The 24,331-nt window shown below is 44.6% G+C and overlaps 2 protein-coding genes across 8 annotated transcripts; one reads left to right on the top strand and one right to left on the bottom strand.

The window, feature by feature from the left end:
- Positions 1-3,277: 3,277 nt before the first annotated feature.
- On the top strand, positions 3,278-14,956 carry APOBEC2 (apolipoprotein B mRNA editing enzyme, catalytic polypeptide-like 2). The gene is made up of 3 exons (XM_008573437.1): positions 3,278-3,426; positions 11,109-11,672; positions 14,538-14,956. The coding sequence occupies exons 1-2, from the start codon at positions 3,278-3,280 to the stop codon at positions 11,650-11,652; spliced, it is 693 nt and encodes a 230-aa protein (XP_008571659.1). The 3' UTR covers positions 11,653-11,672; positions 14,538-14,956.
- A 2,026-nt stretch (positions 14,957-16,982) lies between these two features.
- On the bottom strand, positions 16,983-23,301 carry OARD1 (O-acyl-ADP-ribose deacylase 1). 7 transcript variants are annotated; one of them, XM_008573434.1, is made up of 7 exons: positions 23,167-23,301; positions 22,802-22,967; positions 22,235-22,314; positions 21,743-21,887; positions 20,675-20,733; positions 19,482-19,594; positions 16,983-17,652 (listed from the first exon to the last, which is right to left on the bottom strand). In XM_008573434.1, exons 3-7 carry the CDS (start codon positions 22,271-22,273, stop codon positions 17,550-17,552), a joined length of 459 nt encoding a protein of 152 aa, XP_008571656.1. In that variant the 5' UTR covers positions 22,274-22,314; positions 22,802-22,967; positions 23,167-23,301; the 3' UTR covers positions 16,983-17,549. The 7 variants fall into 7 exon arrangements, with proteins under 7 accessions (XP_008571656.1, XP_008571655.1, XP_008571658.1 ...); XM_008573433.1 differs by lacking the exon at positions 23,167-23,301 and adding an exon at positions 23,095-23,135; XM_008573436.1 differs by lacking the exon at positions 22,802-22,967.
- Positions 23,302-24,331: the final 1,030 nt, after the last annotated feature.

The raw sequence follows: 24,331 nt of genomic DNA, 5'->3' as shown, positions 1-24,331 counted from the left end.
TCAGAGCTGTTGAGAGAGTCAGGAAATACTCTGCACCCGGTGGTCTTCGCAGGCACAGCCTGCTCCTTCATTTTTATCCCTTTGACCATCCTAGAATAGAGAGCAACAGCTCACCCTGTGTCACAGGCAGGAAAACTGAGGCTCAGAGACGTTAAGTGATTTGGCCGAGATCACACAGTAAATCGGGCTGAGATGGGGATAGAAACATGGAATTTATTTTTTTTTTTTTTGGCCTCCTAATTCAGGGTTATAAATGACAACTAAAATATAAGAACTTGACCCTAGGGAGGAAGCCTTTCCCACAGAGTAAATTCTCCTCACTTCTCCCTGAGACATTTTACTCTTCCTCAGTTGACCCAAGCACATCACTGTAGCTGTGCCAGGGAGGTGGGGGAGAGATGCACATTTATAATGCTTTAGACATGTTTAATCAGAGGTAGCTGGGTGTGGCCCTGGAAATCAGACTAAACTCAGGCCCAGAAGACCTGAACTTGAATCCTTGTGTGATCTTCTACAGGTCACTTCAGCTTTCTAGACCACAGGTCCCTAACTTGCAAAATGAGGCCAGTAATTCACACCCGTTTGAGATTGCTGAGGACTAAATGAGATAAAGCATGCTTGAATGCCTAATTAATGTCTCAAATGTAATAAAGACTGTGAGCTCCTGGTGAGGTAGTGCCTTATTCATCTCTGTATTCTTGGTATTTATATAGCACCTGGCACATAGGAGCCCTGATAAGTGTTGATTAAGTAAAAGAATGAAGTAAACTCTTTGAATTTAAATATTGTATGTTTGTGTGATAATAAACTTCCTTTGCTATTCATCAGCCTTCACTGCCTTTTCCTTGTGGACACATGCACTATTACCAATACCCTGTGCTTTATTCCCCTGGAAAAAGGTCTAAAAAAATAATCTCCCTACAAGAATGCTTTTAGTAAATCTAATAGGTAGGATGACCTTATAATTTATTGTCTACACTTGGACACTTTTGGGAGTGAAAGGGGTCCTATTAGTAATTATGCCTGGACAACAGGGAGAAACCATGACCACCCTGGGCAAACTAAAGTCCTGGACATCTACTAACCAAGCACTGTTCTGATCAGAACTCTCTGGAGGAGGGAGCCCCAAATCCTCCAAACTATTATGATTCCCCTAATCTCATCAGACTCTGGAAAGGGTGCCCTGCCTTCACATCCCCACCATCTAACCCCATGTAGAGCCATTTTTAGGCCAGTTCCCCAGTGTTCTTAGGTCCCTCATTTTCAACCTCTGGGTGACCCTTACTCCTCCTTTCCATTTCCCTGAGAATGTCCTAATGTGTTAGTGCTGCCCTGAACATGAAGATGTGGGGCCCCTGCTAAGCACCCATCATGTGAGCTGCAAAAACCACCCAGCCGTTCTCTGCTGCTCTTCCAGCTCAGGGGCTTTCCTAGCAGCCTCAGTCTTCTTTCTCTAATTTTCATAGACTTCTAATTGGTCCCCCTGCTTCTACTCCTCGGGTGCTCCTGTATAAATAAAAGTCAGACCACATGTCTCATCCATTCAGAGACAGGCTTCCCTTCTCAGAGAAAAAGCCAAGGTCCTTAGAATAGCCCACAAGGCCCCAGCCTCTTTAGCCCTTCTTATCTCTCCAGCCACACGACTGCCCTTGCTAGTTCTTCAAACACACCAGGAATGCTCCCATCTCAGGGCCTTTGCACCTGCTGTTCCCTCTTGGAATACTTTCCCCTTAGAATTCTATATTATTAGTTCCCTTGCCTCCTTCATATCTTTTCTCAGTTATCTCCTTTTCAAAGCCCTTCCCTGGCCACTCTATAAAAATGTAAGCCCACACCTAGACACTTTCTGTTCCCCTTCCCTGCCTTTTCTCCTTAGCACTCATCTACGCCAAATAGATCATATACTTTCCCTATTCATCATCCACCTCCCTCACGCTCCAAGAGGGCAGGGATTTTCATTTGCTTTGTTCTTTGTTATATTCCCAGTACCTGAAACAGCACCTGGCATGGGGTAGATGCTCAGTAAATATTTGTCAAAGGAATAAAGAACTGACTCCAAGAGGGCAGGGATTTTCATTTGCTTTGTTCTTTGTTATATTCCCAGTACCTGAAACAGTACCTGGCATGGGGTAGATGCTCAGTAAATATTTGTCAAAGGAATAAAGAACTGACTGTGAGAAAACAGTATAGAAGTCGAATGTTTAACCTCTGGAATAAAACAGTCTGGGTTTTAATCCTGACTCTGCCACTTACAAGCTATATGACCTTGGGCAAGGCCCTTAATCTTTTTCTGAGTCTGTTTCCCAGTGTGTTACATGAGGATAATACACATTGCCTCCCAGGGCTGTTTAGAGCACTGTCTGATTTCACATTAAATACACTAAACTTACTGTCTGGCCCATTACAAAAATTCTAAGTTTAGTAAATGCCAGCTATTGTTACTACTGGAGGTTCCTAGTCAAGTTGACATTGCATTATGGGTTCATAACAAGCAAATGAGCATCCCCTCTCTTTGAGTCACAATTCACACACTTTCTTCCCAAATTGCCAGTTTTTATCTCAGCCCTGCTGAGGACTCTCCTTTCTTGACCCCAAGTTCCCCCAACAGAAATGGCCTAGATCTCTTTACAACTACCCCCTTCTACACACGCTTCGTCCTGCTTAAAACTCTAAGCGGGCTTCTCTCCTAAATCTCAGTATGCCTGCGCACCCGGTGTTCCACGCCCCTCTCCCCCCATCCTCACCCTCTACTCCATGAAACTAGTTAAGTTGGGTGGGAAACAAAAGGGAGAAGATAAGGTGAGAGAGGAGGGAGAGGAGGAAAAGAGCAGGCCAAGTCATCGCCAGCTGCCAGTTTCCTGTCTTTGCCTACTGATAAATAGGGGATCCTAATGGCCAGATTTTCCATTCCCCCAACCCAGCACCCGCCGTCACTCAATTAAAAAAAGATAGAGGGAGAGGGCCTGGGGGAGGGGCAGGCAGCCTTGGTTATAAAGCTTGTGGCTGAGGGGTGAGAGCACAAAGCCCGGCCTGTGGGTTTTCTTCCCGTCCCCCACCAGCCAGATTTAGCTGCTGACAGCTGCTTGGGAGTCTGCCGCCAGGGCCTGGCCCAGACCCGCCACCTCTCCTCTCAGTGACTCCTGAGCCATAGCCCCTCCATGGCCCAGAAAGAAGAGGCCGCTGCAGCCACTGAAGGCACTGCAGCCGCTGCACCTGCCTCCCAGAATGGGGAGGATCTGGAGAACCTGGACGACCCATCCTGAGCCATAGCCCCTCCATGGCCCAGAAAGAAGAGGCCGCTGCAGCCACTGAAGGCACTACAGCCGCTGCACCTGCCTCCCAGAATGGGGAGGATCTGGAGAACCTGGACGACCCAGAGAAGCTGAAGGAGCTGATTGAGCTACCACCCTTTGAGATCGTCAAGGGGTGAGACTCAGACGTGGGCCGGGGTCCTTCCCGCTAGAAGAGTGCAGGTTTGGGGCAGGGTGTGGAAATTCAGCATGATAACAGTAGGTCAAGGTCAGCCACAACCCTGCAGCTGTGAGAGTGCAACTGTGTGCATGGCAGGATTGGCAGGGGACACAGCAACAAATCTCGCAGACTCTCTGATCAAGGGGAGGTAGGTCCTTGGAGGCAAGGACTCAGATGAAGAAACCGCCCCTCGGGTACTGAGACTGTACTGCCTCTCTGGGTAAAGGTTTACTTCCAGAGAGTTTGGTGAGGACAGAAGATGAGACTGGCATATTTAAATATGGCCCTTGTCAAAGCAGCCCCTTCCCTCAACTTCTCTCTCTGCTTCTGAGTGGGTCTCCCCTCTATCTGCATGTCTCTAGCCCTTTCTTTATGGCTTCTCTCTGGAGTAGAAGGAAGAAAAGACAGATCCATCCTTTCCATGGCTGAGTGAGAAGCAGTTTTTTTCTTAGTGAATCTTTTTTGAGTCTCCTCAGAGGCTATTCATACCACCACCACCACCACCACCCCTCCCTAGTGAAACAGAGAAGCCGATAACAGGCCAGGAGCTTACAGACAGAGGAGCTGTTCCAAGACCTTCAGCCACATCTTGGTGAAACTAGAGCCCAGAGAAGAGGGTCTAGAGACTCCAAAGTAGGGGCTGCATAGAGGGTCCCTCTGTCTTGTCCAGACTATGCCATCTCCAGGAATAAGACCAAGTAGTCTTCCTCCTCCCTCTTCCCTCTCTATTCCTATAATGGAAGTCCCTACTAAATCCCCATGCAAAGAATAAGGCAATACACAGAGCCAGATTTCCTCCCTGAACCCAAGGTTTCCTTCATGGGGGTCTCCAGCAATGCCCATAGTCAGAGTAGACACCACACAAACAGAAGTTTCAGGAAGACTGAAGGCATAATGCCCTCAAGGGGGAGGGCAATTTGAACTTGCTGTTTAAGCTTGGCAACTGATTTTCCAGTCCTGGCCTGTTTTATTATTTATAACATGATGAAACTGCCACTAGTCAATACCTAAGGTCCCTTCCAGCTCAGATATTTTCTGACTTCTAAGAGAACCTAAGGGAAAATGCGTCCTAGTTTCTAAGGCATGAGTGGCCCCTGAACTTCTGTTTGCCCACATCCACCAACTGATCTCACCCTCATCCTAGATCAAGGGAGCAGCTTGGCACAGATTAATACAGACATGGGGAAAAGCCTAGGGCAATCAGGCCAGGAGAGTCCTCAATTCCAGTGGCTCTCCTATGGAAGAAGATACTTTTTCTAACACCTAAGCATGCTGGTCCATGAGGTCCTTGGTCTCACACACACACACACACATGTGCACACACTCTATGCAGTGTTGTGATCTCCCCAGCACAGGGGTAAGGTTGGTCAAGAACAGAATTAGACTATGTTTGTTGAGTTGAACATTTTCTGGAGTCTCAGGTCAGTGGGTCCTGAAGGTTTAAGTCCTCTGATGTAACTTACATTTGTCAAGGACTTTATAATCCCAATATACATGCATGAGCTCATTCAGCCCTCAACACAATGCTACGAGAGATATATATTATAAACACTTTACAGATGAGGAAACTGAGACCCAAGGAGATTTAGTGATATGTCCAAAATCACAGAAACAGTAAGTGGCAGGTCTTCTGACTCCCAGTAAAGTGTCCTTTCCACTGGTCTCCTACTCATTCTGGATCCCAGGTTTCCCAAACAGAGCTCCACGTATCTCCATCTGCAAGGTAGTGAGGGTCAGAGTTTTCCCATGACACAAGGCTCCGAAAGAGGCACATTTGGGCGGCCCTCTGAGCGCTCTGACACAGTTCAGGTGGGAGGAGGAGCCCTGAGTGTTTCCTGGCCACTAGTAACAGCTGCGGAGATCTGTCTCCCGGCCCTCCGGTAAACAGATGGCTTAAAATAGCCCAGAGGTGTGGCTGTGTCTGTGCAGGGACTGGGTGAGGGAACAGCTTTCCTCTCCCCTTTCCAGATGCCATGGAGTCAAAGGAATCATCAAAGCAGCTCTTTTCCTAGCTTGGACTCTTACAGGAATTGGATCCATAGTGCTCCTTATATTGGGGCTGAAAACTAGCAGAAGAACTAGCGAAGGGGGAGCACCTGGCAGAAGAAGAAGAAATAAGTGCCGCTTATAGTGATTCTGGTTGAATAGGGCACTCAGGATAGAAAGCAGACCTAAGCACGTTAAAAAAAAATACCATAGGGGAAAGTGCTGGGAAAGGCCTGGAGCTGCACTGGTGTGCTGAACCTAGCTCATATTGGCCTGAGAGTCAATTGTGTGCCTCTCTCCTCAACTCTGCGTTCAGTGTCATCATGTACCTCCCACAGTGGGAGTATTTATGTTACAGAAATCAGCAAACATTAAAAACTGGGGACTTTATTTTCTTTCTTTCAGAGAGCTGGGGGTTAAACACTTACCAGTATGTCACCGCCACCGAGAGAAACCTCTGAAAGTGAGAAAAGGAGTGGAGAAGGGATCAGGCTTGCTAATGCTTAAGGTGGAGCTCTGAAGGATACAATTTGAGGCCTGGAAAAGGCACCATCCATCAATGCTAGCTTTAATTTACTGTATGACTACCATTGTCTAAAATCTGAGAGGGTGAATTCCTTGCTCTATCTTTAGAGGAGGAAACTAAACCTCAGAGGGATAAGTAACTTGCCCAAAGCTAGCAGATGGAGTAGGGCATGAGCCCAGGACTGTCTGACTCCAAATCACCACATTACATCCAAAAAACCATGGAAGGTTCTTTTTATACTCACAAATATTTACTGAATAGGAATTGTTCATTTACTGCCTGCTTCCTCCTTCAGTTTTTAACCTCCATGAGGACAGGGACTTTGTCTTTTTCACTGATTTGTCCCTAGCACCTAGCTCCTAATAGGTACTCAATAAGTATTTGTTCAGTAAGTGAATGAACTAATGAATGAGCACCTATTGGTTGTTAGGCCCTCTGCCAGACATGAGAATAGGGAGTGAACTGGGGGAGGGCTTCTTGAGGACAGAGGCTTAAGATATATGAAGACCGAGTGCTAGCTAGACTTAGATGAGAATTCTCCTGGCTCATCGTGCATGCCTCTGAACGCAGTACCCTTTAGGGAAGCTCTGGGGAGCTGGGGCTGGTTGTCTCCTCATCTCTTTAACACACTGGAGTGACTTTGGCTCTGCCTGGCAGCACTTTTGATGTGTGTTTTTCTGTCTCTAGTTTCGTATATGTTTTTGTATAAAGTGGGACCTGTTATCAAAGGGATTATTACAGAACAGAGATAGATGGCAGAGTGATTATTCTTTCAACCACATCTTTACTCTGGACAATAAGGAACACAGATAGAAGTGGCAGGGTCCAGAGGAGAATGGAGAGGCAAGGAGGGGTCTTTGACAACACTGTTAATGCCACAAGCACCTCACCCTGGATTGTGGAACATGCTGGGAGGTGTTCTATAAAGAACAGAAGACAGCCCACTGACTCTTGCCATGCTAGCCTCCACTGAGGGTTGGTGGGAGGTCAAAATTCCTTGTGAGGACATGCCTCCCAAAGAAAAGGGGCAGGCTCAGGGCTTGCCACCTAGTCCTGCAGTCTGCAGCTCCCTTCTCAGCTCTAGGAAGCACAGGCTGTTAGAACCCTCTGTTTTTGCCCTATTCTACTTCTGACTATGCCCACTTTTGGCATCCACTTTGAAAGTGGTCTGAAAAAGAAGGCCAATGAAACTGGCAATTCTGCCTCTTTCAAGCAGGTCACTGAAAGGTCTAGTGAGGGAAAGCTGAAACAAGTCAACACTCAATTACCTGTGAGTAGATTTTCCACTCTATGGATTATTTTAGAGCAAATGTTTAATCTCAAACCAGCTTCTACTGCCCTTCAGGTATAGATTTATACTTAAGAAATGCAAATGTTTTTTAATGTGAATCTGAGAAAAATATTTATTACATTTACTCACATCCCTACTCCCTTCATCAAACAGATCATCTTCCCAATTTTTTCTAGATATTTGGATTCTTGGTTTCCTCCCTAGAGAACTGCAATGTTCAGTAGCCTGGATTTAAGCAGATAAAGCGTGACTGGCCTTGTTTGCAGAAAGTATGAGGAAGTAGTTCTTAAAGAGGTGCTATCTGAGGCTGAGGGGAGGGAATAAGAATCACGCTGCTCGTTTCTATGCCTGAAGAAGTGACTGGATCTGGGGGAAGAGAATCTACTACCAGTATCTCTTTCCTGACCATGGATCTGGGGGAAGAGAATCTACTACCAGTATCTCTTTCCTGACCATCATTACAACACACGTGTACACACACACACACACACACACACACACACACACACACACACACACACACCTTTAGCAGTAAAATATTTGCTATCATTACAACACACGTGTACACACACACACACACACACACACACACACACACACACACACACCTTTAGCAGTAAAATATTTGCTGAGGTTAAAAGTAAAGGGCTGTAAGTAAATATGGTATTTAGGCATATCACACTACTTGACAAAAATAATGTTTGTGATTATCAAAGAAGTTCGTGTCACTATTTCCTTCCTTCCACTAGTGGGCATAATGGTGTGGACATATTTTGTGAGTCTACAAAATCACCTGAGATGGCCATGTTGTCTAGCTCCCTGAAAAAATTTTAAACCTCTACCACCTTTCCTCCAGTATCTGACTGTTTCAGTCTGTGGGAGGCCCAAAGAACCTCATTTGACCTTAATGCTCCTTTTAGAAGACCAAGAAGCCCATTGAGAAGCCAAGGAAGCTCAGTCTCTGAGCTAGCCCAAAGGAAACACTGGGAGCCAAACCTTCCCTGTCTTTCCTTTGCCCCTTGAAAGCATTTCTCTTCCTGAAGAACCTAATCCAGAAGGGCCTTCTGAGGGACAGAGTAGACTCTGGGGTTGCTGCCTAGAAGGGTCCAAAATGGATATTTATAGCGAGGTAACCTTTCTTCCTCTCCCTTGGGTTTCAGGTTTCTCTGGGTCCTTTCCTCTTGCCTAGGGAAGAGGGGGAGGGGAAAATGTCAGAGCTTAAGAGGGACTGAGAGAAGCAGACATTTCGTAACCATCCAACCAACTTGCCACTGCTTGCTGGGCCAAATTCATACTCTTAGCTGGGCTATACTTGGAAAAGTTAGGGCAATGCTTTTGGGCATTCCAGAAAGAAATCTGAGGGACCACACAGCAGCTACTGCTGAAACCCCCAAGCCAACCAAGTAACCATGAATACTTCTAAAGTTTCCATCTGAGAATTCATCATGTAGGTGGCTAGAGATTGAACTTGGGGAGGGTGGTAGTCTGGCAAAAGGACTTGAAGAGCAAAAAAGGGTTTAGACAAGAAAAGTAATCTACATGCTCTCAGAATTAAAAAGCCACTCCAGGGAGTGAAGAGACCATTTAGCAATGGCAGAATTAAGAACTGGTCTGGTGGGGTGGGTGTAATTAGGGAGAGCTCACTGTAAGTGACTTCCCAGCAGGGATCGAAAGAGGAGAGGGGAAACATCAGACAATCCATTCTTCTAAAATGTTAAGTAAATAATAAACACCTCCAACCAGGGACTGAGGAGCTTAGAGAGCTAAGTATAGTACCCAAAGGAATCCTAGGGCTGGGTCCTCAAACACATCTGTCTCCACAGTGGAAACTTAACTTGACAGCAAGAGACATGGGAACGTGGGTGGAGAAAATTTGGTGACAGGCAGGGGTGGGGGTGGGGGGAATCCTGCAGGGAAATAAGTCAACTTCACTCAGATCTTTGGCATCTGCTGCTTTTCCCTAAGCAGCCAAGGCCCTGTACACCAGGGATTCCCCTGCAGCCCAGGGAGTCTTGTGACCTCTCGGGGGGGAAATAGAAGAGGTGGAGACAGGCCGTATCGGAGTTAATGGTGCCACAGGGTATCTTCTGGGACAGCCACAGAGATAACTTTTTTAAAAAGGATAACACTCAGCCTTTCTAGGTGGTGGAAGAGGTGGAGACAGGCCGTATCGGAGTTAATGGTGCCACAGGGTATCTTCTGGGACAGCCGCAGAGATAACTTTTTTAAAAAGGATAACACTCAGCCTTTCTAGGTGGTGCTCATCCCCTCCTCTCCTTCTGACATTTTCAATCTCTATTAAAACCTCCTGGGCCGGCCCCGTGGCGCACTTGGGAGAGTGCAGCGCTGGGAGCGCAGCGGCGCTCCCGCTGCAGGTTCAGATCCTATATAGGGATGGCCGGTGCACTCATTGGCTGAGCGCGGTGCAGACGACACCAAGCTAAGGGTTGCGATCCCCTTGCCGGTCACAAAAAAAGACAACCCCCCCCCCCCCCCCGCCAACCTCCTTATTTTCCTTGGCCTTCAAACCTGCACAGATCTTCCTTATTTCAGAAAAACACATATGCACATAAAAATAAAAACAATCTTCAACTCTGATGCCCATTCCTTTTCTCTCTCTGTTATTACTACCAAACTTTTCAAAAAAACCTGACCTTTTCCTGCTGGCTTCATTTCCTAATTATCCATGTTCTCCTTGAAGCCACTGGAAACCTACACTGTTCATCACTAAGACTGGTATCCTTTTTTAATTTCTGGTTTTTCCCCAGCTTCTCTCCACCTGCCTATTGCCACCACAGTAATCATCTGTGGACATCACTTTTATTATGCTTTTCTACTGTTCAAGAACCTATAACAATTCTCTACTGCCTCCTGAATCAAGGCTAAACTTTCAAGAATCTTAATGTGTCCTCTACTTTACCTACCCATTCTTAGCAATCTTCTAATGTTCTCAGCTATCTTATCTACACCTTCTCTGTCAAACTAGAATCTAGCTGCTAGATTATATACATCTGGAGAGCAAAGGCCTAATCTTTTAAGATTCTGAAGTGACTCAATATCATACACAAGCTTAATTATCCCAAGGTACTTCTGGGTAGTCTGGCCTCACAGATAAAAAGTTCTTGGAGACTTACCATATGACAATCCTTTAACCTGACGGAAAAGACAGACTTGAAAAACAGTCACTAGGAGAGCATGGTACTACATACAAGCCTTAGGCCATTCCATGCCCAAGATGCAACTTACAGGAGTTTCAATGAGCAGGAATGAAAGCATGAAATGTTTTGCAAAATCTGTCTTGCTACTTCATGAGAAACCTTACATGCATGCTACTTTGTAAAATTGCTATTTGAACACTACGTTTCAATCCTGGCCACATATTAAAATCATCCAGAGAGCTTTTCAAAACTACTGATGCCTGGGCCCCCTCTCCAGACTTTCTGATTTAATTGGTTTACCGTGGGACCCAGGCACTGACACTTTTAGAGTCCTCTACTTGGATTCTAAGCTATACCCAGGTTAAATATTCACTGATTTAGAAACACAGGGGTGTGCTGTGTTGGGAGTGATAGTGAAAACAGTGTTTAGAGACCCTAATGGGGTGACCAGAATGCACACCCCAATCCAAATTCTCTCTCCTTTCCAGATAAACCCTTCTGATTCTTTCAAGCCTTTTTATCATTGACATTAGCGTAAGCAAGGCCTATTTATAGTTAAGAGTGAATATGTCTCTGAGGTACTGCTCTTGGAGAGCTACCTACTCCAGGCTGGTCCTACAAACAAGAACTCATCACTCCCTCTTTCCTTCTGTCCTTTTGTCTCCTTGATCTTCAGGGAGCGGTTACCTGTCAACTTCTTTAAGTTTCAGTTCCGGAATGTGGAGTACAGTTCCGGGCGGAACAAAACCTTCCTTTGCTATGTAGTTGAAGTGCAGGGTAAGGGAGGCCAAGTGCAAGCATCTCGGGGATACCTAGAGGATGAGCATGCAGCTGCCCATGCGGAGGAAGCCTTCTTCAACACCATCCTGCCAACCTTCGACCCAGCCCTGAGGTACAATGTTACCTGGTATGTGTCCTCCAGCCCCTGTGCAGCTTGCGCTGACCGCATTATCAAGACCCTTAGCAAGAGCAAGAATCTGCACCTGCTCATTCTGGTGGGGCGACTCTTCATGTGGGAGGAGCCGGAGATCCAGGCTGCTCTGAAGAAGCTGAAGGAGGCTGGCTGCAAACTGCGCATCATGAAGCCCCAGGACTTCGAGTACATCTGGCAGAATTTTGTGGAGCAAGAAGAAGGTGAATCCAAGGCCTTTGAACCCTGGGAGGACATTCAGGAGAACTTCCTATATTATGATGAGAAGTTGGCAGATATCCTGAAGTAGGCGACTGGGCTGGGACTCATGTGAGTTTTCCTTGTGCCATCACTCAATATTATTATCTGCTAACTTGGGTAGAAGGCTTGAGGTTAGGTAGAATGAGTGGTATAACATTTGTCTTTGGAAGGATTTCATTTTTCTGCCTTTGGTTGGCTGTAAAAACATTTTAGAACATCCTGTCTCATTCTTTCCTCTGAATCCCTCTCCCTAAACTTTTTCCTCCCACCCTTTTATATCAAACTAACTTCCCTGTAACTAGGAATACTCAAAGTTGACAAGGATGCTAAAGCTTTAATGAGAAAGAATGACCTTCTTTGGTAAGATTTAGATGTTACAAGGACCTGTTAATAAGCAACAGCAGAGAAGATATTTAAACCCCCTAAGCATGCCTCCACATACCTGTGTCCAGACTTCCTGTGGACACCTACCTTCTAGATGCCCTGTTCCCATCCACATTTGCAAGCTTACAATTCCATTTTTCTCTAATGCAGGTTTTTCATTCCTTCAGGGACAATTTTTTCATTTTTTGTAATTTTGAAATTCCCCAAATGGATTTGTATTCAAGTTTTTGGGGGCCAGAACTGCTTTCATGTTTTCAAACAAATTGTTATGCTTTGAGGGAGACCAGTAATTGCTGTATGAATGTATAATGCAAGAATATTTTCCTTATGCTGAAAAGACCTCAGCAGAACTCATGAAAAATGCTCAATGCAGGAATAGAGATAATATAGCAAGCTAGTCTATGCAGGAATGTTTAAAGGGTTAAAAAGATGTTTGTAAATTAGGCAGCAGTTCAGAAGTAGCCTTCACAGATATCAAGAGCTGATAGGAGAACCCAAAGTAAAAGATTAGATATTTAAGCAAATAATTAGGACACAATTAAAGCCAATTTGACCTCTTGCTGAGGGTAAATTAGACTTTTACAGAAACAAGCCAGTTATACTTAGGAAAGAGGATGAAGGATCCCTTAATATCTTTTTTTGAATTTGGTCTGATTTAGTTTGCTCCCACAGAAATGCCATGATTAAGCCCTTTTACAAAGCCCTCCAGTAAAAGAGAAGTCTTCACCACCCTCTTATCCAACTTTAATTCTGAACAGCTCACATATTAATGAAACATGAAAGCTACATGCTTCCATGAAGATATTCAATTTATTTTTGGTGTCCTAATACCCTTAAGAGAATATGTCACTTCATAGGCACATTTAGGAAATATCAGTGTTCTGAAGCTTGATGTTGGCAGGTGTTTTCAATAACACAGGCACAAAGGGTGCCCGACCATCCTCAAGCTAAGCTTTCACCAACACATGAAGACACAATTTTCAGCCCTTTTTTACAAAAAGCAGGACCTGGTCATTGAATTCATGAGAATATGGTAGATACCATGTGGAAATCTGCTCTCATAAAATAAGACATCACTCTGGGTGGTGGTGGTAAGTAGTAAAAACAGATTTCTGAGGATGACCTTTGGAAATACAAAACCGAACTTTTAAAATTCCTTGAAGAGATTGTTAGTTTAGATGCTATCACTGAAATTATAAACCCAACATAGATTTCACAGAATGATAACTGGTAACTTAATTTTAACCCCAGAATACTTTCTTCTTAACTTCTTCCAGAGTCATGGGCTACTTCTTCCAGCTGCCTCACTAGCAAGGCCTCGGGGATTTATTTTTTTCCATTAAAATTAAGCATTTCGGGCCGAGCCCCGTGGTGCACTCGGGAGAGTGCGGCGCTGGGAGCGCAGCAGCACTCCCGCTGCGGGTTCGGATCCAGGGATGGCCGGTGCGCTCACTGGCTGAGCGCTGTGTAGCAGGTCTCAAAAAGGACAAAAAAAAAAAAAAGAAAAGAAAAGAAAACTGTGTATTCAGATTTGGGCCGGCCCGGTGGCACACTGGAGAGTGTGCCACTTGGGAGTGTGGTGGCGCTCCCGCTGAGGGTTCGGATCCCATGTGGAGACCGGTTCCCGCTCACTGGCTGAGCGTGGTGCGGGCGCAACTCCAAGGGTTGCGATCCCGTTGCCGGTCCCTGGTACGGGCGCGACACCGAAGGTTGTGATCCCGTTACCAGTCAGTAAAAAAGACAAAAAGGAAAAAAAAAAAAATTAAGCATTTCAAGGATTAAAAAGGTCTTTTAATTTTAGATAATTGAGTATTTATTTTATACTAATCTAAACAGAAGTAAAAGGAATAAATCAGTTTGAGGGGGAAGTCCATTTCTAAGATTATTTTTAAATAAAACATTATTGAACATTTTGCACATTATAGTCCTCCTTCCATTTGTGTACATAACTGTATTATCTGTACCCATTAACATGCTTCCCTGTCCTCTGAGTTGCTCGTGTTCCTGAAGGGAAAGGTTAAAATGTACCAAGTTAAAAAAAAAAAAAAATTGGCATAAAATAGTTGTAATCTAAAAGCCCAGGGCTGGCCAGTTAGCTCAGTTGGTTAGAGCATGGTATTAAAACACCAAGGTCAAGGGTTCAGATCTCCACACTAGCTAGTCACCAAAAAATAGGAAAATAAAAGCCCAAAAGAACAACCCTGCTTAATTAAAACAATCCCAAGAAATAAACATTTGTTAAATAAAATTTGCCTCATATTTCTTATTTCATCTTTTGTTTTTAGATAAATGACAGAATAGTGTTTAACGCCTATAGTAGTTAGTAGTTATATGCCTATAACAAAGTTAAAGCAGATCTCTTCTAGGTCTTTATGTGAACCACACCAAAATGTGAACTCAATGCTGGGTAAACCAGAAACCAGAGGAGACTACGGAGGAGAAATTCAGGAACCTGGGAAAGACACACAGAAACCTTAGCTCAAAAAGAAACTCACAACTGTTAGGAGCCAGCAGGGTTCTCAGTAATATGCTTTCTGTTTTTCCACCAAGGTCTGCCTGCTGCCACCAAGAGACAGCAGACATGTATGGCCATTTGGGACATGCCTGTCTTCCTAATACCACTCAGAACTGGACAACATTCGGCACCAACCAATCCTACTGGACAAGGCTCAGAGGACTCGAAATACACCTCTCATGCTACAATTCATTTTGGTGTGTGTCTCTCTCCCTAAGGCTGCTCTTAGGAAAGAGAAAAGTGAGCTGCAAGGAGAGAAATGCAACCATATATGGGCACCAGGCATTTGTGCGGCAAAAGGTCCTAATTACTCCCCCAAAAAGGCTGCTTAAGACAAAAAACCTCAGACCCAAGGTACAGATCTTTGAAATATGTCCAGAAATGCCCTTTATGTTAAGTTGGGTTTCTATTTTTTTTTTAAAAGAAAAACAACATTAATAAAAGAAGTGGTGTGTATTTTCTGTGGTCGGGTTTTTTTTTAAAGGAATTTGGACATCTGGAAGTTAAAATGAATGAGTCCCAGACACAGGGATGTACCAGGCTATGCACAAACTCATGACATCATAAAGGGGGAGGAAAGATTAAACCAAGACTAGTATAGACAATAGGAAACTAACTCTCCCATGCAGACTTCCCACCATGGTCTTGACCTTCTTAAAATATTTTCTTATGAGGTTATTTATAAATGAGGGCCTTTTCCTTCTCTGAAGACAAGGAACATGGCAGAGGGTGGAATAAAAAGCACAGGAAATCTGTCACAAGGTATCCATATCCCAATTGCCAATAAGCAATTAGCTTCTTGATTAAAGAAGAGGTGAAAAGTAGGAGTTCAGGGCCGAGCCCGTGGCACACTCGGCAGAGTGCGGTGCTGGGAGCGCAGCAGCGCTTCCGCTGCGGGTTCGGATCCTATATAGGGATGACTGGTGCGCTCACAGCGCTCACTGGCTGAGCACGGTGCGGTCGGTCTCAAAAAAAAGACAAAAAAAGAGTATTCAACAAGTGGTACTTAATGATAATGTCAAAAGTCTCATTTCTTTTTCTTACTTTGAGACAACCTCAATGAAAGTCTCATTTCTTAAAATGTTTGAGTCCTATGTGTACAAAATTTAACATGTAAATTTCTGGGTGTTTGCCAGACTCTAACTAGGTTTCCAGGAATAATGTGTTCATTCTGATTATCAGGCCATGCCTCCTTTCCCCAGGCTACAACTGTGATAAGTCTTCGGAATTTGACCCAAGACTATCTGCAAATGACAAAGCACTTTATCACATCCCTGCTGAGTCCCAGAATTCCACTTACATCCAATCCTGGATGAGACTAGGTTTTGTTAAGAGAATCAAGGCTCGCAGTCCATGAAAAAAATTAACCATAATCTCTTTTAAAAGTAGAAGCCTAGAAAACCAGTGTTTTGACCTGAGTGTTAAGATTTATTTGCATAGAGTTAAGCAAAACACTTTAATTATTTAAACTTTCTTATTACCCTACTCTCATTTTCAATTTCATGTATTTAGACATTCTCTTCTTCCTTTATTCCCTTCAATTTTATGTGGACATTAGCAAATCTTCAAGAAAAGCCTCAGTCTAAAAGTTTGATAATGAATTTGTCCCTACACTCCCTCTACCCCATCAACATGGAGAACTTGTCTGTTCCACACAGACACACAAAAGTGAAATACTTTTTGAAACTGCTGCCTCTTATCAGGCTGAAATGTGATAAGAATGCAAGTCTAAAGTACGAAGATTATATTTAACCAGTGCTTTCCTGGTGTATCCACAAGCCCCTTCTAAAACCCACTTGTTCTTTTACACTTGGGAAAGCAGAAAGTTCTGTGACAGACCCAGAGTTCACTCTAAGGAAAAAACTAATAGCAAATCTGCCTGTTTCAACTCTCAACACCCTAGTAAGGGGAAAAAAGCAAATGCCCGGTTTCCCCAATAGCTCTGATACGAAACCACTGGTTAAATCTATGCATTAAATCTTATTCTTTCACCATAAAAACAAGATAGGAATTGTCCTCCTAGCTTTTACTACAGCATCCTAGAGATCCAAGTTGGCTATGTATCGGAATCTTCTACGGAGATTAAAACCACAAAGCACCCCACCCTGCCAGCAAATTAGAATTTTTTGAGAGAAAGTGGCCTTTATTTAAGAAGATATGTATGGATTTTGTTGAGAATCACTGATTTGAGTCACTACTTCATGCTAAGCACTCTGCCAGTCTTAGAAAATATATTATTTCATTTGCTTCATGATTAAATTCAGACAGGTTCAATCCCAGAGACTATGCACTGGACAGGAGAGGAAGAGTTCACTATGATACGATTCTAAAAACCTGCCTTTTGACTTTGTTCATCCATAGTTCTTGTCCATTCTTAGTTTTTATTTCTCACCTTGCTACTCTTCTCACTGGACCCTCTGACTTTTTGAAATTAAGTTACAGATAACCCTCCATTACCCAAGTCCAGAACAACACAGATATGAGCACAGAACCTCATGAAAAAAATTTATTTTTTCATTTTCGTCACCACAAATTCTTTAACAATGTAGAACTCAACTCTGTAATTAAACAAAATAGAATAACCCCTAACTCTCTCCTAGGATGAATCTGATGACATAAGAATAACAGCAAGTTAAGTGGACAAACAACAAAAGATGCCAAACTAAATGAAATGACCATCCCTCCCGAAATTTCTCTTAAAAAGCAGAGAAAGAATCAATGCTGCCACCTAGTGGCCAGACAGACAAATCAGGCAGCATACTGGAGCAAAACAGAGATAGTCATAGGCCCAACAATCTGGTTTCCCTGCCGAATATCAGGCCACCCACTCCTTACCTTCCTGACAAAACACAGCAACATATCCCAAGTAATCCCTCCTCCAGAGTCCCAGTCCAAATACTGGAATACAACAACCCAAGTCTGGCCTGCAACACGGACTACTTCACATGAAATTTTCCTCTGCCCATTTTAAGGCTGGTTTGCCCAGTCCCTATGGCCCAGTAGGAATGACACAGGAGAACATGGACACATCCAAAATGTTCATCTGTTCAGAGTGTGTACACAGTAATTTTGATGTCTGTTGCTTCAAATACCTCCTCGATCATTGCAGATACATTTTCCCACTGCAGACGATCAAGACCACATCCAATCCTGAAAGGGAAAAAAAAAAAAAAAAAAAGAAATCTCTGTTGGTTGTGATGAAGGTACCTAGGAAATTGCTCTTTCCCTCTTCCTTTAGGCTGTATCCACCCAAAGCACAAAGACAAGTTATCTAGTCTCACATCTACAGGAGCCATGGTGGGAGTTTGTAAGTCAATTCTTGTGGTGAATCACCCAATTCCTAGACATCCCTAACATCTAACGGCTGTCACTTCTCTGCCTAATAAGGTACCAATGTCCAATTATTTCATGCTACATTTAGAAATGTGTAACTCTACCATCTCTGCCATGACATGGGAGACTCACTATCCATGTCTACTAGTTAAAAAGAAAAAAAAAAAAAAACTGGCTGTGAATGGACAGGAAAAGGTTGGTATTTTAAAAATATAGTTATGATAATGGAATGTTAATGATAAAAAGAAGGACAGGGCCGGCCCCGTGGCTCACTCGAGAGAGTGCGGTGCTGATAACACCAAGGCCACGGGTTCGGATCCTATATAGGGATGGCCGGTTTGCTCACTGGGTGAGCGTGGTGCTGACAACACCAAGTCAAGGGTTAAGATCCCCTTACCGGTCATCTTTAAAAAAAAAAAAAAAAAAAAAAAAAAAAAGGACAAGGCAAGAGACAGGATCTCTGCAAAAAGCAAGTCAAGAGGGAATGTTAGAAGATGTGAGGCTGGTTGCAATCCAGGAACAAGATCTTTGCAACATCCTGGTGAGAAACCTCAATCAGCCCACAAAACTCTACTACCTGGCACCTTTCTTCCAAGATGTTACTTTAATGATCCTTAACATCTCTAGGGAAAAAAAGAGAGGCTTAAAATTGCCAATTTCATATCATAATGTGACAATTAAGTCTCTAAAGAATTGTTATTTTAAAAAAAAAGTTTCTGATACATAAGCCATGAATATATTAAAGACCAATTATCAAAGTAATGTGGGGCTTAGAATAAACTTACATGCACAGTCGGCATTGATTCCAAACTACTAGGGTAACAAGAAGTGAGGCTTTTTTCTTGTAAAGGAAGTAAAAGGGCTATTGAACGCCCCATATCATTCCCTTAAGTTCCCAATAGTTAGGGTCCAAGAAGTTACATCAGGGACAGATCCTCCAGTAACCACTGGCAATGACCACAAACAAGCATGCAGTATAAAAGACAGTGATATTTCACAACTTTCCCGGCTTGGGATTAACAGGTTTGGGAGACGAGAAGTGGCCCAAAATGGAAATCACAAATGCACAGTCTTGGTCCTTTAGTTTACACTGCTTTAGAAAAGAGGAAAAGCTTCAAGCAGAGGATATTGGGAATTCAACAAATGTGACTGAATGACAATGGTTCCTCCCCATTAAGCAGGCTGAGGCACGTGTGTGTTTCAAGTTAATTATCCTGATTCATTCAACTCAAGCTAGAAAATAGCTATGTACTGGCCTAAGGTCAGACAACTGGTTCACTGGTGTCTGAAAATTTTGAAATTTGTACACCTTTAAGTCTGTATTTTGATTTTTTGGGGTTTTTTTTGGCTGCTGCCTGAAACAGGGATCGAACCCTGGACCTTGGTGTTATCTGCACCAGGCTCTAACCAACTGAGCTAACTAGCCAGAATTTTTTTTTTTTTTTTAACTGGCCAGTTTTTATTTATTTTTTTATTTGGCAGCTGGCCAGTACAGGAATCTGAACCCTTGACCTTGGTGTTACAATACCATGCTCTAACCAACTGAGCTGTATTTTGGGTTAAGCTTTTAAGTTGTTTGTCTTTGGGTAAGACAGTAAACCCCACCAATCAATTAAATCTTCATCTAAGGACCTGGATTTCCTTGCCTGGGCATGGAGAGGTCGGTGACTCCATTTCTCAGACAATGGGACTTCATGGCTTCTAAACTCTTCCGTAAATTTTCATAAGTTGGTTTGTGAGAAGCCCTTTTCTTTGTAATCTGAGCACACACACACACACACACACACAAAGAAAAGGATTCAAACTTTCATTAGCTCAAAATGATAGCCAATGAAAAGAAGTCACATTCCCCCAACATCCTGATAATTAAAAGAACAAGTATATTTTTATAGAATAGAGTAGGGATGACAAATGTCATACTGCCCTTTACACTCTGTTATGGGAGTCCCTCAGGAAAATCCACTAAATGGGGACTGAGAAACCCAGACTCTGCCATGTAGTAATCTTTCCTTTTCCCAGGAACCTGTGAGATTAACAGGTTGTACCTGTTGTCAATTGCTTTTAAGAAAGGTAAGTGAAAGTCTCTGTGCCACTTCCAGGAGATAAGTTGCATATCTATAACCAGAAAGAACTCATTCCACCCCAAAATTCTCTGTTAAAAATCTCTATTTATTCAGAAACTGTGCTTCCTTGCTTTTTGTCTCTCTATATAAAGAACAGAGAGAAACTGGAAGAGTTCCAAGGCAAAAACACTGGAAGTCACACCAGCGTTAAGGACAGAAATCAAAGAGGCAAGGACATCTCTCCACTCAGTTTGCTGTCCAGATCAGACTTGTGGTAGGTTGGCTGTAAGTCACCTGCCACCATCTCTAAAGAAGCCACACCTTTTCTGGGGCCAAAGACCATTTGGACAGTTGGAGAAGACCACCCTCAAGCAGCAGGCAGGAGAGAAGCTGCATATTACCTGACACTGCATTTGACAGGGAAAAATAAGAAAAATTTCCTTTGGTGAATCTATCTCTTAAGACATTATTGTTTCTATCTCACTATGACTAGGGAAAAATTGAAGTATGCGAGTCATTCCTCACTTTTGCAAGTCTTAGAACACAGGCCTATGGTGGATAGTATACTACTCTCCCACAGAGCTGAGATACAGCCTCACACTCCTTTCGAACCCAGTGCTCCAAATGGCCACCACCTCCGGACCTGAGTTATCATGAGATCGGAAGCTTTTTGACATTGTTAGTTGTCTAGAACAGAGCAACATGATCAACACAAAAGCAATGCAGCCCATCGGTTGCCAATCCTTAGAACGTACTAAGAATTGGCCCCATCTTACCAAGTAATATATATATCGCCCATCTCTCTTCAGAACAGCCACTTCTCCAGATTTCTTTTCTAAGAAAAACAATTATTTAATAGAAAAGAAAGAAAACCAAAATACCAACCTCCATTCTTAAAATTTTTTCATCTTCACGGATCTGAGTTTACCTCAGAACTGGAAATAATTGTCAACTGTGAAGAAACCTACCGTCCTTACTAGCCTTCCCAAATAACTATATTCCTTAATTCACAGCTTTCTTAAAATGTTTCCTCACACCCCAGGTTTTGTTCTGTCCCTAGTTTCAAATATACCCTCACTTGTCCACTTAAAAAACTTTAATGTCTATTGCCTTAAAATTGTTTTAGAATGTACACCATTTTTTACTCGCCAAAAGTGTGTGTTCATTCAGTAATGATCTTTCTACATACAATGAGCTGTGTAAAGTATTATGAGAAACAAAGATATAATAAAAGTTCTTAATTATTAAGGAGTTTTCAACCCAGAAATGGTATCATCTTTACAAATAACTGCAACACATAGTAAGAAATTGCTTTGGTCTAAGGCTGAGATCAGAATCACTGGTGTACACCAGTTCAGAAAGCCTCGAATGTAGTCTGAGAGATTGCTTCAGAAGCTTCATGTATAATTCTAATGCACATCTATAGTTTAAAGTCACTGGCAGAAAGTGATGGGAGGTATTCATAAGGAGGAGGAGGTTTCTAAAATACTCTTTAATGAATACGTGGTGTATTAGTAAGTAAAGGATATTGAATGCCAAACTAATACCTGTGGAATTTACTAACACTTATTACAGATTTCAGAGAAGTACAGTAATATTATCAAAGAAGTTTTATGATAGAAGAAAAAGAGATTAGAAACTTTTATAAGAATTCAGTTTGGTGTGATAAGGGCCCAGACTAGAGGCCATTCTTGTGTAGGAAAAACTTAATCCGAAGAATTAAAAGCTCAGTTGTTAAAAACCTCCTCTCAGCATGCATTCCTTGTTTAATAATTAAAGTATAACAGGAGATCAAAAAAATGCTCCAACCAGGACAAACCAGGTAAGTTGTTTTCAAAACTCACGTTGACTTAACAGTTCTTGCACCCCTCCAAATTTCTTCTTGAAGAGGACAGCTATCCCCGCACCCATGCGACAATCCTCACTGATACAGTGGGCTAAAGAGTCTGTTTTGGGGCATGCAAAAAGGTCTCCTTTCACATAAGTGATCTAAAATATACGAAGGGAAAAAAATGTTTTATTAGATCCAGATAAATACTATTTCTTTCATTTCCCTTTTCTCTGTGACCCCCACCACTACATCGTCCCCACCTCTCCTGCAATTTGATTTAAAGCCAAATCCTCGGATTTAATTTAACGGAGTTAACTACAACCAATTAAAGCATGTGTGAAAGAAAAATGATGGATGGTCCCTGCTTAGTATTGTATTACCCTTTCTTAAGTAAATCAGCTAGAGTAAAAACGAATTCAACTACTGATTTAATTAAAGTGTTTATGCTTTTCATCTCAATTATTCTGAACTTCAGTTCATCTATAAATTAATAGTTGTTACGCACTCTGCTTCCTTCTGGATCTTCATTAAGGCTGCTGGCCATGATAATGAGTCGCTATTTCCAGAATTTAAGTTTTTCTTCAGCTATGAGAAGGGAAAAGGAAGCAAAAATATATAGGCTGCCTGATTATGTTCAGATTGGCCTGACCACTCACTTATGACGTTTTTTCCCCAATGTTTATCGCTGAATGCGAGTTCGTTCTGCCTCCAGGAAGTAATACAAAATTCTTCGGGGGCAAGAAAATGGAAGAACGCCTAGGTTCGGGGGCTGCCGCGACCCGCTTTCATTTCGCGCTTTCCAGGAGCGTCCGGCTCCGCCAGCGAAAGCAAAGGCTGTCCTAAGACACGCCTCCTCCTTTCTCCAAGCCTGCTCCCGAGCAAGGCGGATTTGGGACACTCTCCTTTCCTCCCCACGACGCAGTATTTCCACAGCACATTTCGCTTAGGAAAAAAGGGAGGGACTTGGCTACAGTCCCGATAAGCCGCAACCACAGAGTGTACGGGGCAGGGCCGTGCTGAGCCCCAGGCAAGGGGAGAGAGGGAAGACGGCCTCTCACGGAAGGTTCACCTCCTTTTTTTGTGTGGGAGAGCGGAGAGGAAAGAATCTAGAGAAGCTTCCCATTTTCTGTCTCCTACCCTAGGGTGGGTCAGCGAGGACGAAGGGTCTCTCCTGGGGTCCCGTAGGAGGGTGCGGGGAGGCTCGCCCAAAGCACCAACGTACCGGGGTCACCCTTCACCTGGAAAGGAGTAGGCCGTTAGGAGGTCCCCACCCCGCAGGGCAGGGCTCCGGCTCCGACCCTGGTAAGAGAACAGCGGACGAACCCAGATGCGGAGCCAATCCACCCACAGCCCTTAATTACACACACGTAAGATGGCCTCACCCGCCCAATGGCGGGGCGGAAGCGAGTCCCTCTATCCAGCTAGCCGTGCCCTCACTCTTTGGTAATGGCTGCCAAACTTCCGGCGGTAAATTCCGTGGTTTTTCCCGCTGTCTCTGGGCATGCGTAACTAGACGGCTGACCGCGAGTTGACAAGAGCAGCGCTTGCGCATTAGTCCCCGGGGTGTGACCCAGGGGCTGCTCAGAAGGGGGTGGGCAGTTAGCAAAGGGGGCCAGTTAGCGCCTGCGTGGTACTATGCTCAGGGCGGCGTTTGGGTTGAAGTTCTGGAGCATCTTGAAGGGGCCTGCGTATTCCTTCGGTCGTAGATTGTGTCAAAGACGGGAGGTGGGCGTGGCTGCAGGGGACGCCTGCGCAGTGCTCCTCCAAGGGGGGGTGGAGCGAGCCCGGAGGTGGCTTTAGGGGGCGTGGCTTCTGAGGCGCCTGCGCGGAGGCGGTTGGAGGGAGGCCCGATTCCCCTTTGTTCGGGTTCGCCATTTTACAAAGCAGCGGCAGTGGCGGCGGCAACGGCGGCTGGAGCCTCTGATTGGGTTTCGGGGTCCGGTACTGGAGCCAATCAGCGCGGGCAGCGAACCGGGGGAGCGAGGCACGGTGAGTGTGAGGAGCCAATATCCAGCGGCCCAGAGCCGGCCCCAGCGCCCCGATTGGCGGGTCTCGCTGACCACTCAGGAGAGGCCCAGCCGCCCGTCGAGCCCGGGGAGTCGAGCTGAACCTACCCGAGTGGGGTGGCCAGCGGCCCCGGCCCGTAGCCGGGGAGTGCCCCGGGGCACTCCCGGCCAAGGCCTGCAGGGGCCGCCTCGCGTGGGGATGGCGCCCCAAGAGGGGGCATCTCAGACTCCTGATCTTTGCAGGGTGCCAGTCGGGGATGTGGCCGCTTTCCCCCGACCCGTAGGTCCAGGTTCTCAGGCCCCAGGCTCGGGGGTGGTGAGTTTGCCTGGCACAAATGCCCTTACGCTGAGGTGCGCACACGAGCCTCAGGCTTCCTTAGTGTCCTCCTGGTTGTTCTGGCCTCACATGTAAACTCGCCTTTGCAGTCTCCACGCTCCGGCCCTCGGGACGGGAAATTTCCTCCCTCGGGGCCCGCGCCCCCCAACCTTCCGTGAGCCGGCTCCGTCTGTAGTCCCTCTGGGTCGGCAGGGACGCCTGAGGCAGACGTGCGCCCGCGGCCGAGGGCCCCGAGCGCGGCGGGCGGGCAGAGGGGGCC

The sequence above is a fragment of the Galeopterus variegatus genome, unplaced genomic scaffold, assembly GCF_000696425.1.
Source record: "Galeopterus variegatus unplaced genomic scaffold, G_variegatus-3.0.2 Scaffold922, whole genome shotgun sequence".
Taxonomy (NCBI): Eukaryota; Metazoa; Chordata; class Mammalia; order Dermoptera; family Cynocephalidae; genus Galeopterus; species Galeopterus variegatus.
The sequence above is the reverse complement of the archived record's forward strand: the minus strand, read 5'-3'. Positions and strand labels throughout refer to the sequence as shown.

What these genes read in the sequence shown, in the direction of transcription:
- APOBEC2 (XM_008573437.1), top strand. Translation starts at nt 3,278, where the DNA reads ATGGCCCAGAAAGAAGAGGCCGCTGCAGCCACTGAAGGCACTACAGCC. An exon ending in CCCTTTGAGATCGTCAAGGG is followed by an intron (nt 3,427 to 11,108) that starts GTGAGACTCAGA and finishes CTTGATCTTCAG; the next exon opens with GGAGCGGTTACCTGTCAACT.
- OARD1 (XM_008573434.1), bottom strand. Translation starts at nt 22,273, where the DNA reads ATGGCCAGCAGCCTTAATGAAGATCCAGAAGGAAGCAGA. An exon ending in AAGATCCAGAAGGAAGCAGA is followed by an intron (nt 21,888 to 22,234) that starts GTGCGTAACAAC and finishes CGTATATTTTAG; the next exon opens with ATCACTTATGTGAAAGGAGA. An exon ending in ACCGACCTCTCCATGCCCAG is followed by an intron (nt 17,653 to 19,481) that starts GCAAGGAAATCC and finishes TTTCCCTTTCAG; the next exon opens with GATTGGATGTGGTCTTGATC.